Source organism: Gymnoscopelus braueri (assembly GCF_963280865.1).
Source record: "Gymnoscopelus braueri genome assembly, chromosome: 18".
Classification (NCBI taxonomy): domain Eukaryota; kingdom Metazoa; phylum Chordata; class Actinopteri; order Myctophiformes; family Myctophidae; genus Gymnoscopelus; species Gymnoscopelus braueri.
In genome coordinates this window covers 19,158,342-19,172,411 of record NC_137618.1, presented here as the reverse complement: position 1 = coordinate 19,172,411, position 14,070 = coordinate 19,158,342, and the positions used below count along the sequence as shown (strand labels likewise).

The window sequence follows — 14,070 nt, the reverse complement described above, 5'->3', positions numbered from 1 at the left end:
TAAGCAGTAGCAGTGATGTTGGGTTTTCAATGTAGTTAGTCAGTGCCAAGACCCAGGAGTATGCCATACTGTCTGAATGAAAGCCATACCATTTTGGCATACTGAGTATAGCAACATTGTATGCCTTTCATTGTTTTCAAGGCAAAAAAACAAACCATGTCACTCTGCCTTTCATGAATATTCAAGGCAAAAAAGTACCATATGTCATTGCTATGTGCTAGCTGCTAGCACCAAACTCCGCTGGAATTGATAGTTTTAAACTCTCTAAAAGGGATCTTAAATGTTGTGCTTACCTCGACAATAAGTGTTGTCCCTATCTACTTCAATGGACTACTTTATTTGGGCTGCTTGCTGGATTCTTTTTTTTAACGAGGCACAACGAGCGTGCGCACACACACACACACACACACACACACACACACACACACACACACACACAGGCTGCAGGCAGCCTGGCTGCACAGACTGAGTGAATGTTTTTTTCTGTGCGCGACAGATTTCAGCGTTGTAGTTTTTTTCATAGCGTGTGTCACATCGGTCTCACACACTGTAAAGAAGTTCCACACCGCTGACATTTTCTAACCTGCGTGCGTGCAGCAGAGAAGTGCAGCGAGATCATAACAAACACTTCTTCCTTTTAACACATTGACTGCCAGAATTATTTCATAATTTTTTAGCCAGTGCCAGAGTTTTACATTGGAAAAAAAAAAGTACTCAGGAGGCGAAATACAGACTTTTTAAGTTTTAAGTTAACAAGGAAGTGGATAGGAGTCTAGATCTTCAACTAATCATATCTCCTTGGTCTCTGGGTTTTTTTTTTTTTTTTTTTTTCACTTCACGTAGATCTACGCGATTGGCACGTGGCGGCTTTGCGGAGGTTCGCGTAGATCTACGTGATTGGCAGTCAATGTGTTAAGGCGGCTGTTATTCAGCCAGCGTTTCACCGCCACCTTCGGATCCGGAGTGATATCAAACTCTTGACATATATAAGTCGTGATCGGATCGGTTAATGACCTATTTATCGGAATGACCGATCAAATTATTTTAATTGATATCGGGCCTATCCGATCCATAGCCGATTGATCGGACCATCTCTAGCTTTTTCCCCTTCAAATGGTTAAAACTGAACTTAGGGAATGCTGTGTTGATTCCCTATGTATATTTGTAGTCAGGTGTGTCTTCGTTTGGGGAGTACCAGCCTGGATCCTTCCAACACATCCCTCAAACTGGTCCGTACCTTCTTGGTTCCTCAGATCAGCATCCCCCTGAGCATGGCGTTTGGCGCGGACACAGACGGGGCCGTGTGGATTGTGGGATACCTGCTGGAGAAGGTGATCAACAACCTGTCTGTGTGGAGTTCAGAGACGGAGCTGGCCAACGACACGGTGGAGCTTCTGGTCACATTGGTGGAGAAGAGGGAGAGGTGAGAACTACACAGACCGATTAGAATCACCGGTTCTCTAACTTTTTCATGTCAAGGACGCCCAAAATGATATGTATTTGACCACGGACCACCCATCTGAAAACGTTGTGTGCCAGTAACCCCCAGAATAGAAGATTTGTAATTTTTTTTAAATTAGGGGGTAAAAGGAGGGGACCAAGTATATACCATGGTAAATTGGTTAACTTTACCTTTAAACAGGTTACACTCCAAAATTGGAGCACCTTCAACACTAAATGCATGGAACAGCACCATCTTGTGGTTATAGGGTGCAATAGCACTGCATGGAGACTGCAAGGCAGAGAAAATCGATAACCTTGCAGGAGACCTTTTACAGTCAACTACAAAGTTCAGACAGAGAACTCTTGTCTTTCTTTGTGTCATTTCATCAAGAGGAGTTCTGTAGAAAAGGCCCGATAATGGACAATGTTATGGATGTCGTAATCTAAACTGTTAATTTGACTACCAGCAAAGGGAGTCAACCATTGAGACCTGGAAAGCCTATACGTTTTTAACCCATTAAGACCTGGAACTGTGTCATTTTTAGATTTGAGCTAAAAAGCATTATTTTACACTTTAGGCGATTCAAAAATAGCAGATATACAAGCTCATAGCGCGGCACCGAGTGCCGCGCTATGAGCTTGTAGATCTGCTATTTTTGAAAAATCGTGAAAATGTGTGCAAATCTTTGAATATATATATTTTTAAAGCAAACATTTTTAACTCAAATCTTTGCTTCTGGGGGGTCCCTGGAACGACATATTTTGATGGGGGTCTGCGGCCAAATACATATAATTTTGGGGGTCCTTGACATGAAAAAGATTGAACGCCACTGATATAGAAACATACGTTTTTCAGAATACTGTTGAGATTTAGGAGACATGTAGAATCGGCCTCAGGTCTCAATGGGTTAAACTGACCCAAACTCTTTTCTTCCTCTCTCTCTCTCTCTCTCTCTCTCTCTCTCTCTCCCCCCCTCTCCCCCCCCTCCAGGGCGAACATCGTAGTTCAGTGTGAGAACTGGTGGAACTTGGCGAAGCAGTTTGCCACCCGCAGCCCTCCCCTCCACCTGCTGTCCAGCTCGGTCCAGAGAACACTGATGAAGGCGCTGGTCCTTGGAGGATTCGCACACATGGACTCTGACGCAAAGCAGCAGTACTGGGCTGAGGTAAATAAAATAATCCAGGGGTCTGCAATGTTTTTCAGCCCAAGGACCCCCCACTACATATTGTATACAATTATGTTGCAGATTAAACTTTTTTCATAGATTTCATAGGCTTGTTTGACAGCACTATCATCAGTGTTGTGAAAATTAATGTTTATCTTTTCTAATAATATGTTGGATTCATGTTAATGTGTATTTTCAGACAGTTGAACCTTTTAAACCCTCAATACGTAGTCAACTTGACCGTTGGCTCTGTACCTGGTCTGCTCGTTTTCCTTCTACACCAACTCTCCGAAAATAGTCGATCTAAAAGTTGCGACTAGTTGCCTTGGTGCGGCCTGGCCTTAAGACAAGTCATTTTGTGCTTGGCTGTGTGTGGGTGTCACGCTATAAATCGGGCATTGCGATGCCATCAAGGTCTGCCAAAATATAATTTTGTAGACTAAATCAATTGTACATTTATTTGACTAAAATCTTGTAATATTAACTCATTCACTGCCTCTGACATAATTGACGTAATTATTCCCGTTTACCAATACTGCCACTGTCGTAAAAAATTTTTTGACCCAAAGACCAAGGAGATATGATTTTTCGAAGATCTAGACTCCCATCCACTTCCTTGTTAACTTAAAACTTAAAAATTATGTATCTCGGCTCCTGAGTACTTTTTTTTTTTCAATGAAAAATCTCTGGCAGTGGGCAAACGCGGCCAGCAATAATTGTGGCAGTGAATGAGTTTTAAAAAAAAAGGAGGAGGAACTGGAGTGTTTTTATTTTTCTTATGATTTTTTACAAAAGATCTGTGCAGGGAGAGCAAGAGTGTGTTGTTGTTCTGTTTTTTGTTTGTATCTGTATAACTGTTTGTTGTTGTTTTTATGTTGTATATTTTATTTTTGAATTCATACCAAATTATTTGTCAGTCTTTTCTTGTTTTATATTTTATAGTTGTTTATACTCTGATGTGTTTATCATATTACTAAAAATTCCAATAAAAAAAGTATTAAAAAAAAAGAAATCTTGTAATATTTAGTCAACTAAAACTAGACTAAAAGTAAAACATTTTAGATGACTAAAATATGACTAAAACTAAATGGAATTTTATTCAAAAGACCTTGACTAAAATCAACGCTACCTCTTATCATCCACCCTTCTCTCCGTCTGTCCACCCATCCAGGTGCTGCACCCTCTACAGCAGCGCTTCCTCAACCTGATCAACCAGGAGAACTTCGCCCAGATCAGCCAAGAGGAGGCCGTCAAGCAGGAGATCGTGGCCACGCTGGAGGCGCTGTGCGGCATCGCCGAGGCCACGCAGATTGACAACGTGGCCTCACTCTTCTCCTTCCTCATGGACTTCCTGTCCAACTGCATCGGCCTCATGGAGGTATGCACAGAGCAGCACCCTTGAATCACAGGCCCATGGATTAACCCATTAACACATTGAGTGCCAGGGTCTTTTTAAAACAGGGTACAGTCGGTGCCTGGATTTTTAACCATTTTTGAACCTTTTTCAAGTAGTCACAAAATATTTTCAGTGATCACCGTCTTCAAGGTGATCCCCTCATTACACACATAGAGGTCTCGTACAATCGGGGGGAAAAAATTTAAAACATTAGGTAATCCGTTCCATAGTTGCAGCCAGTTGAAAATAGACGAAAATAGTCAAAAATACATATTTTAGAAAAAAAGTACACAGGAGCCGAGATACAGGCTTTTGAAGTCATAAGTTAACCAGGAAGTGGATTGGAGTCTAAATCTTCGAAAAATGATATCTCCTGGTGCTGAGAAGAAAAAAAAATGGAAAAAAAATGAAATAAAAAAATAACCGTCATAACCGTTTTTGGCACACAACGCATGGCTTCTCAAAAACGGTCCGGACCGTTTTTGGCACTCAATGTGTTAAGACCGAACGCATCTGTGTCATTTTATGGATTTCTTTGGCTATTCAAAAAATAGCAGATATACAAGCTTGTAGATCTGCTTTTTTTAAAGATTTAGTTTTTTAGAAAATGTGTGCAAATCTTTGAATATATGTATACATTTTTAACTCAAATCTTTGCTTCAAAATATTTTGAGATGCGAGGGTCCGTGAACAAATACATATCATTTTGGGGCTCCTTGACATGAAAAAAGTTTGAGAACCTATGATATTATAGCAACATAAGTTTAAAAAAAAAGAAATGGTAGGATTCAGAAGACATTTGTAGAATCCCCAGAAGCCAAGATTTGAGTAAAAAAAAAAGTCACTTTAAACAACATATCTATTCAAAGATTTGCATTTGATGATTTTTCCAAAAGAAATATAGCAGATCTGTCGTATGAAACGTGAATCAAGGACATTGTGCACAAGAAATGTGGTGCTGATCGGTCCAACGGTTTGCAAGATTAGCTCCATCTTAGGCTAGCCTCCTACAGAGTTGTATATGAAAATGGAAATGAATTTGATTGCACACCTCTAACTTGTGCTCTTGTTGTCCAGGTGTACCACAACACTCCAGAGACCATCAACCTCATTATTGAGGTGTTTGTGGAGGTGGCTCACAAACAGATCTGTTACCTGGGCGAGGTACGTACCACATAGTGCTCTACAATTGTGCCGTTTTAAAGGGAAACTTTTCAGATTTTGATACAAAATCCCATTGTTATGATGTGAGGATATCACACATATATATATATATATATAATGTGGGAAAAAATTCAAGGTACAACGGAAACAATACCCTATTTGTATTTCTTCTCGAAATGCGGAAGTGAACGCCTGTGACACCAAACACGTTGATTCTTGCCATCTAGTACTTGCTGTATCGTCTCATATTATTGTCTCTCTGTCCTGCAGACTAAGTCTATGAAGCTGTATGAGGCGTGCCTGACGCTGCTGCAGGTCTACTCTAAGAACAACCTGGGCAGGAAGCGGACGGACGCCGCGGCAGAGGAGGACCAGTACCAGGACCTCCTGCTGATCATGGAGCTGCTCACCAACCTGCTGTCCAAAGAGTTCATCGACTTCAGCGACACCGGTAGGCGTCTGCACTCGGAACACTCTAGACCAGGGGTTCTCAAACTTTGCGCTCTTTCCCAAGCATACAGAAAGTTAGGCGCGCGTGGTGCATCTATGTGTACCCCATAAGTGTTTATGAAATGTCATCCTCTGTAGTGGTTGAATCCCTTCACAATGAATTTCGTCTCTGTCGGGTGGAAACCTCATATGTCAGGATTAACACATTGAATGCCAATCGCGTAGATCTACGCGAACCTATTTAAAGCCACAGCGTGCCAATCGCGTAGATCTACGCGAACCGCCGATTCCCATTGAAATTGCCCCAGGTGCACTTTCCGATTTTTTTTGATCCATTTCCGTTTCCGGTTTCCGGTCGGAAACAGAATTATTCGGGTTCCGGTTTTTTAGATCGTATCCGCTTCCTGTCTGGGATCCTGTTTAAAACTCGATTTTCTCGGTTGTTGTTTTTCTCCTCGCTGATCACTGTTTAGCGTTGATCCGCTGTATCTTCAAGATGGCGGCTCGGATTTGGAAACTATTTTCGCTGGCCGTTTCTCACAGATCCGCTGTGTGTTTAGAACCAAATGAACGCGCACTTTTAACTTATTTAGCGAGGTCTGTGGCGACATGAAAAAAACAAAAAAACAACAATAAAACGCTGGCACTGGTGAGTACATTATGAGATTAAACACTGGCATGGAATGTGTTAAGATAAAAAAATAGCAAAAGTAGCAGATCGACAAGCTTGCAGATCTGCTACTTTTGATGCTTTTGTGTGACGCTGTAGTATGATCAAGTAGGGCATTAATTTACAAAAAAACACAAAACGTTGGAATATGGAGATAAGAATTTTCTACCCGACAGCAGCGATATATTTTGTGGGTTTAAATAAAGCATTGAATTTTGTGTGTGTGTGTGTGTGTGTGTTCCAGACGAAGTGTTCCGAGGTCAGGAGCAGGGTACGCCGACTTCCACCCGGACGGTGTCGGCAGCAGACGTGGTTCTGTACGGTGTCAACATCGTTCTTCCTCTCATGTCTCAGGACCTGCTCAAGGTGAGGCCCACTGTTTGACGGCGTTGTTGTAAACTGACAAATCCCTTCTGGTTTTGTAGCGATGCTGATATTTTGTCCTGTGTGCTCCTCCGTCCAGTTCCCCTCCCTGTGTAACCAGTACTACAAGCTCATCACCTTCATCTGTGAAATCTTCCCTGAGAAGATTCCTCAGCTGCCTGAAGACCTCTTCAAGAGCCTCATGTTCTCCCTAGAGCTGGGAATGACCTCGTATCCTCTCCTACTGGACTGTGTTTCTGCATGTGTTCCATGTTCTTTGTAGTGTGTGTGTGTGTGTGTGTGTGTGTGTGTGTGTGTGTGTGTGTGTGTGTGTGTGTGTGTGTGTGTGTGTGTGTGTGTGTGTGTGTGTGTGTGTGTGTGTGTGTGTGTGTGTGTGTGTGTGTGTGTGTGTGTGTGTGTGTGTGTGGGCGGGCCAATAAAATGGCTGCCATAATGATGGAGAATTGACCTTTTTCACAGTAGTCATATTGACATAAAATGTTACTTCCTTCACATTTGCTACCGGTGATAATAGTTAACCACATTAAGTTTGGGCACATTCTAAAGCACACATGTCACGATGCGTTGTGAGCTTGTAGGTCTGCTATTTTTGCCACCGTTTGCCCCAAAATAGGGACACTAGGGTTCATTTGAACAAATAGTGCAGTATGGTAGCTGAATACCATGTGGGTGGGTGTACGGCTACGGCTACGCATGCTTCTGTATTTATACATGCGTCTGTGGATAAGTGTGAATGCATAAACGCATTGAGAACAACCTGTGAGCATGTGTGCCCCTTAACCGTGTGTTCAGGATGAGTTCAGAGGTCAGCCAGCTGTGTCTAGAAGCTCTCTCTCCCCTAGCAGAGCAGTGTGCCAAGACGCAGGAGAAAGACACACCCCTCTTTGTCGCCACGCGGCACTTCCTCAAGGTAAAAAAGATGGGAGCCTTAATAAATGCCAGGCCACTGTAATAACCTTAATATGGTGTCAAATGATGAACTGTATTGAATAGGTGACTAATGCTAGACAACGTGAGAGGCACATTGTGAATGTCCATTAATTGTTTAGTGAAAGTAGTACAATACCCAGAGTAGTTAATGCAGTACCTCTTGTCAGACTATTACATCAGTCTTGTGTGACACACTTGCACCATCTGTGACCTCGCCCACCATTGCTTGTTGCCGGAATTGGTTCCCGGTTCCATTCCCCGGACCGGCAGGAAAAATCTGGGTGGGGATGTTAATTAATTTGGGGGTCCTTGACATGACAACTATTAAGAACCACTGATAGTCACATGGAGATAAAAATACAATAGTGTAAAATTTTAGAACATATGAAAAGATGTCATTATAGATGTAACGTATTGTTTCTTTGCATTGCACACGTGTCAGTGAATTGTCTGTGTGTTTGTAGTTGGTGTTTGATATGCTGGTGCTGCAGAAACACAACACAGAGATGACGGTGGCTGCCGGGGAAGCCCTGTATACACTAGTGTGTCTGCATCAAGTGAGTACACAGTTCCATACACCACGGTACATGCAGTATATCTGAGTACACAGTACATGCAGTAGTAGTCTATCAAGTCTGTATCAAGTGAGTACACAGCCACTGTACATAAAGTGTGTTTGCGTCAAGTGAGTACACAATTAATAATTTACAAATGGCAGACGCTCTTATCCAGAGCGACGTATACTGTAAGTGCGAAGTCAGAGTAAATGAACCCTAGTCAACAAACAACAGGCATATACTGTAAGTAGAGTGCAAAGAGAACAACGTAGTGCCGCAGAGAAATTAGGACACTAAACAAAATGTATCACAACATCTGCATGCTATAACTAGCATCTACCAAGAACAATTTAACCCATTGAGACCTGAAGCCGATTCTACATGTCTCCTAAATCCCAACAGTTTTCTGAAAAACGTATGTTTCTATATCAGTGGTGCTCAATCTTTTTCATGTCAAGGACCCCCAAAATTATATGTATTTGGCGGCGGACCCCCATCAAAATATTTTGTTCCAGGGACCCCCAGAAGCAAAGATTTTAGTTAAAAATGTTTGCTTTAAAAATATATATATTCAAAGATTTGCACACATTTTCACGATTTTTCAAAAATAGCAGATCTACAAGCTCGTAGCGCGGCACTCGGTGCCGCGCTATGAGCTTGTATATCTGCTATTTTTGAATAGCCAAAGTGTAAAATAATGCTTTTTAGCTCAAATCTAAAAATGACACAGTTCCAGGTCTTAATGGGTTAATAAGAAGGTAAGCAAGGAGAGAGAGGAGTGCTACCACAGCACACAGTACTGCTCCAGTTGACATTGAACCTGATGTTCTGCTGTGTTTTGTCCTGTAGGCCGAGTACGCTGAGCTGGTGGAGAATCTCCTGTCCTCCCAGAGAGACGCTGTCATCTACCAACGCCTAGCCGATGCCTTCAACAAACTGACGGCCAGCAGCAGCCCGCCCACCATGGACCGCAAGCAGAAAGTGTCCTTCCTCAAGAGCCTGGAGGAGTTTGTGTCCAACGTGGGAGGTCTCCTCTGTGTCAAATAACCACTGGAAAGCCACTGTCCACCCTCAAACTCAACCACCCGGCAGAGTAAAAAACCTACCCACCACCCCCCCAAACCCCTGAATAACTATGGGTAGAAGAACACGGCCTGATGCCCTCTGAGATAACCCGCACTGGTCTCAAGGAACACTTAGGTCTCTCTACCAGTAGGGGAACCCCAGTGGTACCACCGTGCCCACTCAGCTAGACTGACAGACTTACTGTACCACCCTGCCTACAAAACCGACCAATCACAGAAGAGGACTTCCAGAGCAGACAGACTCAGGGCATCCTGAGGGACAGAGCAATGAAATGACTGAGGCAGCGGCGTGGTGCTGTTGTGATGTTGTCCTCTCCCAACGAACCTTTCATTTTATCCCGGAGGTTCCCAGAGCGTACACACATGCGCGTGCGCACACCATGTTGACCTTGAGGATTGAAAGAGTCGGGGATGTTGAGGAGGTGGGTGGGCTTGATATGTTGAGGATGATGGTGATTGGTTCACCAGTCCCTCCCTGTTATCTTATTGGTGTTTACATGTCCCAGTAGGGCGGGGCTTGAGACAGAGGCCATTTTTTTGTTCCACGAACGTCTCAGTGCCTCTTCCTCCTCCTGTGAGTTCTCTTCCTCTTCCTCCTACCCCCCCCCCCCCATCCCCACGCTTAACCCTTCTTAGAGTGCCTTTGTGTTCTTGATTGTTTTGTTTGTGTGTGCGTGCGCGCGTGTGTGTGTGTACGTACGTGTACACGCACAGCAAGCTTGAATCATGTGATACTCATAGTGACAAATTGTGCCTGCCATAAAATACAGTGGATACACACACACACGCGTGAACGCACGCACGCACACACTCACGATAAGTTTCCATGACAACAAAGGATCGGTCCCCATTGCTTTCGTGTGTGTTGCTGAAGCAACAGAGGAGGACGAACACTTGAGGTGAAAATAACCAAAACTAGTTGTTCATTAAAGGCTGTAAATATGTTTTCAAAAGTGGAGGAAGAAATAAAAATAAATGACTGAAAAGTTTTTATATGATAATGGCAGAAGAAGTAACATTTTTATGAGTTCATCTTTATGGGGGAGCATCTGGCTCTGAAATGTGAGTGGTTTTGGAATGATTTAGTTTCTCTTCTCTGGATTGTAGTTTTTTATCTTGCGTTGGCCCCTTCTCCCCCACTGAACACAGTTTGTTCTGACTGTTAAGCCATGGAAGGAGGCCTCCAGGCAGCTTTCGGCCTTTAAGAAATAAAATCAAAAACGAATTGTCAAAAAAAAAGGTTTAGCAACAACCATTTAGTTTGTATTTTTCTATTAATGCATCTACTCTCAACACTTCAAGACACTGGATTGAAGAAGAGGCCGTACTTTTGGAGGACAGCGATAACAAACCAAAAACAAAGGAACAGAGCTTCTCCTCTGCTGCTGCCTTTCTGTCCTACACAGTAAACCCATGTGTTCATTTAACTCTGAGAGGGTACGAATGTAACTGACCCTTATGGGTCCATTCGGTCACATTTGTACCCTCTCAGAGTTACAAATGGGTGAATGAACACTGAAGGTGTTTACTGTGGGGCTGGCACTCCAATGCATCACCTGGCGTGCCGGGTCTAAATTAGTCCTTGATGGGACGTACTGTAATAATGACAAGCAACAGTACTGTGGCTGGAGTTGAGAACCATTGGTTGAGAGCACTATCCTGGTTATTTTGGAATGGATGATTGAATTGTTAATTAAATCATGTAAAAGTGTACATAAAGGTATTGTATAAAATGTTCTGACTTATCCTTTTTTTAAATCACTGGATCTTTGTGGTTTTGTTTTAATGTTTTTATCTAGTCTAGTTTTGAATACAGAAACGTTTGCATGTAATATTGTATGAGTTAGTAGTTAGGCTGCTAAATGCGTCTGCAGCCAGCTAGGTTTGAATTACTGTTCATCTCTCTCCATATATGGCTTTCAGTGTTTTAGCCAATGAGCTGGGGAGAGATTGGAGATCTACATATAGTGGACATAAAATCGATGCGCACTCATACACACAGAGGGCATCGGGCTTCCTGATTGGCTAACCCAACCCATTGGCTTCGTGGATTGGCCAAGTTTCGTCACAATGACGTTGCATATACAATTTAAGGTTAGAGGCCAGATACCAGAAACCCGGCAAGTGACAACGAACTTCATTAGGAAACCTTATTTTTTCCCTAGAACACGCTTTGGCAATGTCTGAGGTAGCTTCACGTCTTACTAGGTTCAAGAACAAAGGCAAAGACGCCAACGATCTTCGGCGCTGCAGAGTTGACATTGTTGCTCAACTTCGCAAAACTAAGAAAGATGACCAGATCTTGAAAAGAAGAAATGTGTCAACTCTCCCAGATGAGGAAACTTCACCTCTTCAAGAGATTGTTACTGGAATAAATAGCAATAGCTTTGACAAACAACTCCAGGCTACCCAAGCTGCAAGGAAGCTGCTGTCACGTGAGAGTTCTCCTCCCATTGACTACATCATCAAAGCCGGCCTGATCCCCAGGTTTGTTGCTTTTCTGAGTCTGGACTCCACTCCCATCCAGTTTGAGGCTGCCTGGGCTCTGACCAACATCGCTTCTGGGACACCGGAGCAGACGGCTGCTGTCGTGGAGGGGGGAGCCATTCCTGCTTTAATTAACCTTGTCAGCTCCCCCTACCCTCACCTCAGTGAGCAGGCAGTATGGGCTCTTGGAAACATTGCTGGCGATGGATCAGCTCTCAGAGACAGGGTCATCAATCATGGAGCTGTAGAACCACTGCTTCATCTGCTGGCAGTTCCTTACCTATCAGTATTTACTCCTGGCTACCTGAGAAATGTTACATGGATGCTGTCGAACCTCTGCCTCCACAAGAACCCCTACCCACCTGTGATGGTCGTAAAGCAGATCCTAGCCACAACTGTTCGTCTCCTCTGCCATGACGACAAGGAGGTGCTGTCCTATACCTGCTGGGCTGTGTCCTACCTGACTGATGGCGGCAAAGATCGCATCCAGGAGGTGCTTCAGACTGGTCTCATCCCTCGCCTAGTACAGATGCTTGGTTCTGAAGAGCTGTCTGTCGTGACTCCCTCTCTGCGCGCCATTGGCAACATTGTGAGCGGTACAGATGAGCAGACTCAGGCAGTGCTGGATGCCGGAGTGCTGGCCATGTTCCCCCGGCTGCTGCGCCACCACAAGCTAAACATCCAGAAGGAAGCATTATGGACCCTGTCCAACATTGCAGCAGGAATGGACACCCAGATTCAGGAGATCATCAACGCAGGTCTAGTCCCGTGTCTGATTGATGTTCTCAGACAGGGTAACTATGAGACCCAGAGAGAGGCCGTATGGGCCATTACCAACATCACCCACAAGGGCACTGCTGAACAGGTGATGTACCTCGTTCAGGCAAACGTGCTAGAACCTCTCCTTAATATGCTCTCCAGGGACAGTACAATAATCATCTTCATCTTGGAAGCTATCACCAATATCTTCCTATCTGGAGAGAAATTTGGTGAATCAGACAAACTTTGCCTGATGATTGAAGAATGTGGTGGACTGAATAAGATAGAGGCCCTGCAGTCCCATGAGAGCGAGAAGGTCTACAAAGCTTCTATCAACCTTATCGAGAAATATTTCTCGGGAGAGGAGATCTTTGAGTCGGTACCCCCAGAAGCAAAGACTGAAGGCTATGCCTTCCAGAGCAGTGAAAAACAATATTTCTCGGGAGAGATCTTTGAGTCTGTGGCCCCAGAAGCAAAAACTGAAGGTTATGCATTCCAGAGCAGTGAAAACCAAAGCACTTTAAACTTATTGAATACCTAATATACTGTACCTAATATTTTCTAAAGCAATAGGCACTGCTTAACCCTTGCTTATGTGAATGATGATGTGTATGTTTTTTTTTTCTTTCTTTTTTTCAATATTATAAAATAACTAGCCCCAGGTTTTCAGAAGATGGCATACCCGTTTCCTATTCCAGTTCATTTTCCCATAGCTTAGTTTGATTTGCATGATAGCAGGTCAGCCTGAAACCCTTCTGACACTGTCACGTTTTTCCAGTTCAAATGTGCTGCTGTGCCAATCAAACGAAGCTATGGGAAAATTAACTGGACCAGGAAACAGCGGAACTACAGTTATGCACAGAGGCATGTAGGACGCCGTTCTTTTAACCGGTCTGGTCATAAGTGGATGACAAGAACTAGAAAGTTGACACTTTTCTCCCAAAATGATTGAGAAAGACTCCAACAAATCCACTTTGATACGCTGAAATACGCTCAGTGCTGAGTGAGGCACAAGGTGTACGTACTCCTTTGGAGGGTACTGTGGCAAGGTTTTTGTACTGGATGAGGAGGACGTCCCCTTGAGGTTCCCTCCATGTACTACTCTACTACCATACAGCTGTGCTGATAGAAGACATCATCTGCATCTGGGGATAAAGGTGACTAGTAGTGAGATAAATGAGCCCTCCAATGTGCTTTATGCATTTGATGTCCAGTTTGTCCACAGATGGTTCAAGCTACTGTAGGGATGCACCATTACTCATATCGGTTGCAGGAATATTGGCCTTACAATGTAATATCAGTATTGGACCGGTATCAAAATAATATAGTGGGTTTTAGCCAACATTTTATAACTGTATTTGAATGTGAAAGCTAGCAATACACAACTAATCGGTTATATCGTACCGGCAACATTGGCCTTACAAATGCAATATCAATATAGAACAGATAAAATAATATATATTGGTTTTAGCTGACATTCTTATTTTATATCATAGTTTGTGAAGCTGAAAAAGCCTTTTGTGATGATGAAGGCTGAAGATTCAATCAGTGTTTTCTGGGAAAGCTTTCAAAAGGGTCA

The 14,070-nt window shown here is 43.3% G+C and overlaps 2 protein-coding genes across 2 annotated transcripts in view; both read left to right on the top strand.

Annotated features, from left to right (window-relative positions):
- LOC308106093 (exportin-4) overlaps window positions 1-10,978 on the top strand; it is a 61,553-nt gene extending 50,575 nt beyond the window's left edge. Inside the window, exons 15-24 of the mRNA XM_080457120.1 lie at window positions 1,254-1,423; window positions 2,435-2,609; window positions 3,781-3,987; window positions 5,083-5,169; window positions 5,440-5,620; window positions 6,534-6,655; window positions 6,753-6,883; window positions 7,466-7,583; window positions 8,068-8,160; window positions 9,010-10,978. Of these exons, the coding sequence (XP_080313246.1) occupies window positions 1,254-1,423; window positions 2,435-2,609; window positions 3,781-3,987; window positions 5,083-5,169; window positions 5,440-5,620; window positions 6,534-6,655; window positions 6,753-6,883; window positions 7,466-7,583; window positions 8,068-8,160; window positions 9,010-9,207 (1,482 nt within the window). The 3' untranslated portion in view covers window positions 9,208-10,978. The remainder of the gene's footprint in view (window positions 1-1,253; window positions 1,424-2,434; window positions 2,610-3,780; window positions 3,988-5,082; window positions 5,170-5,439; window positions 5,621-6,533; window positions 6,656-6,752; window positions 6,884-7,465; window positions 7,584-8,067; window positions 8,161-9,009) is intronic.
- A 128-nt stretch (window positions 10,979-11,106) lies between these two features.
- On the top strand, window positions 11,107-13,032 carry LOC308106311 (importin subunit alpha-1-like; the record flags this gene model as incomplete). Its single annotated transcript, XM_080457352.1, has 1 exon — window positions 11,107-13,032. The coding sequence occupies exon 1, from the start codon at window positions 11,425-11,427 to the stop codon at window positions 13,030-13,032; it is 1,608 nt and encodes a 535-aa protein (XP_080313478.1). The 5' UTR covers window positions 11,107-11,424.
- Window positions 13,033-14,070: the final 1,038 nt, after the last annotated feature.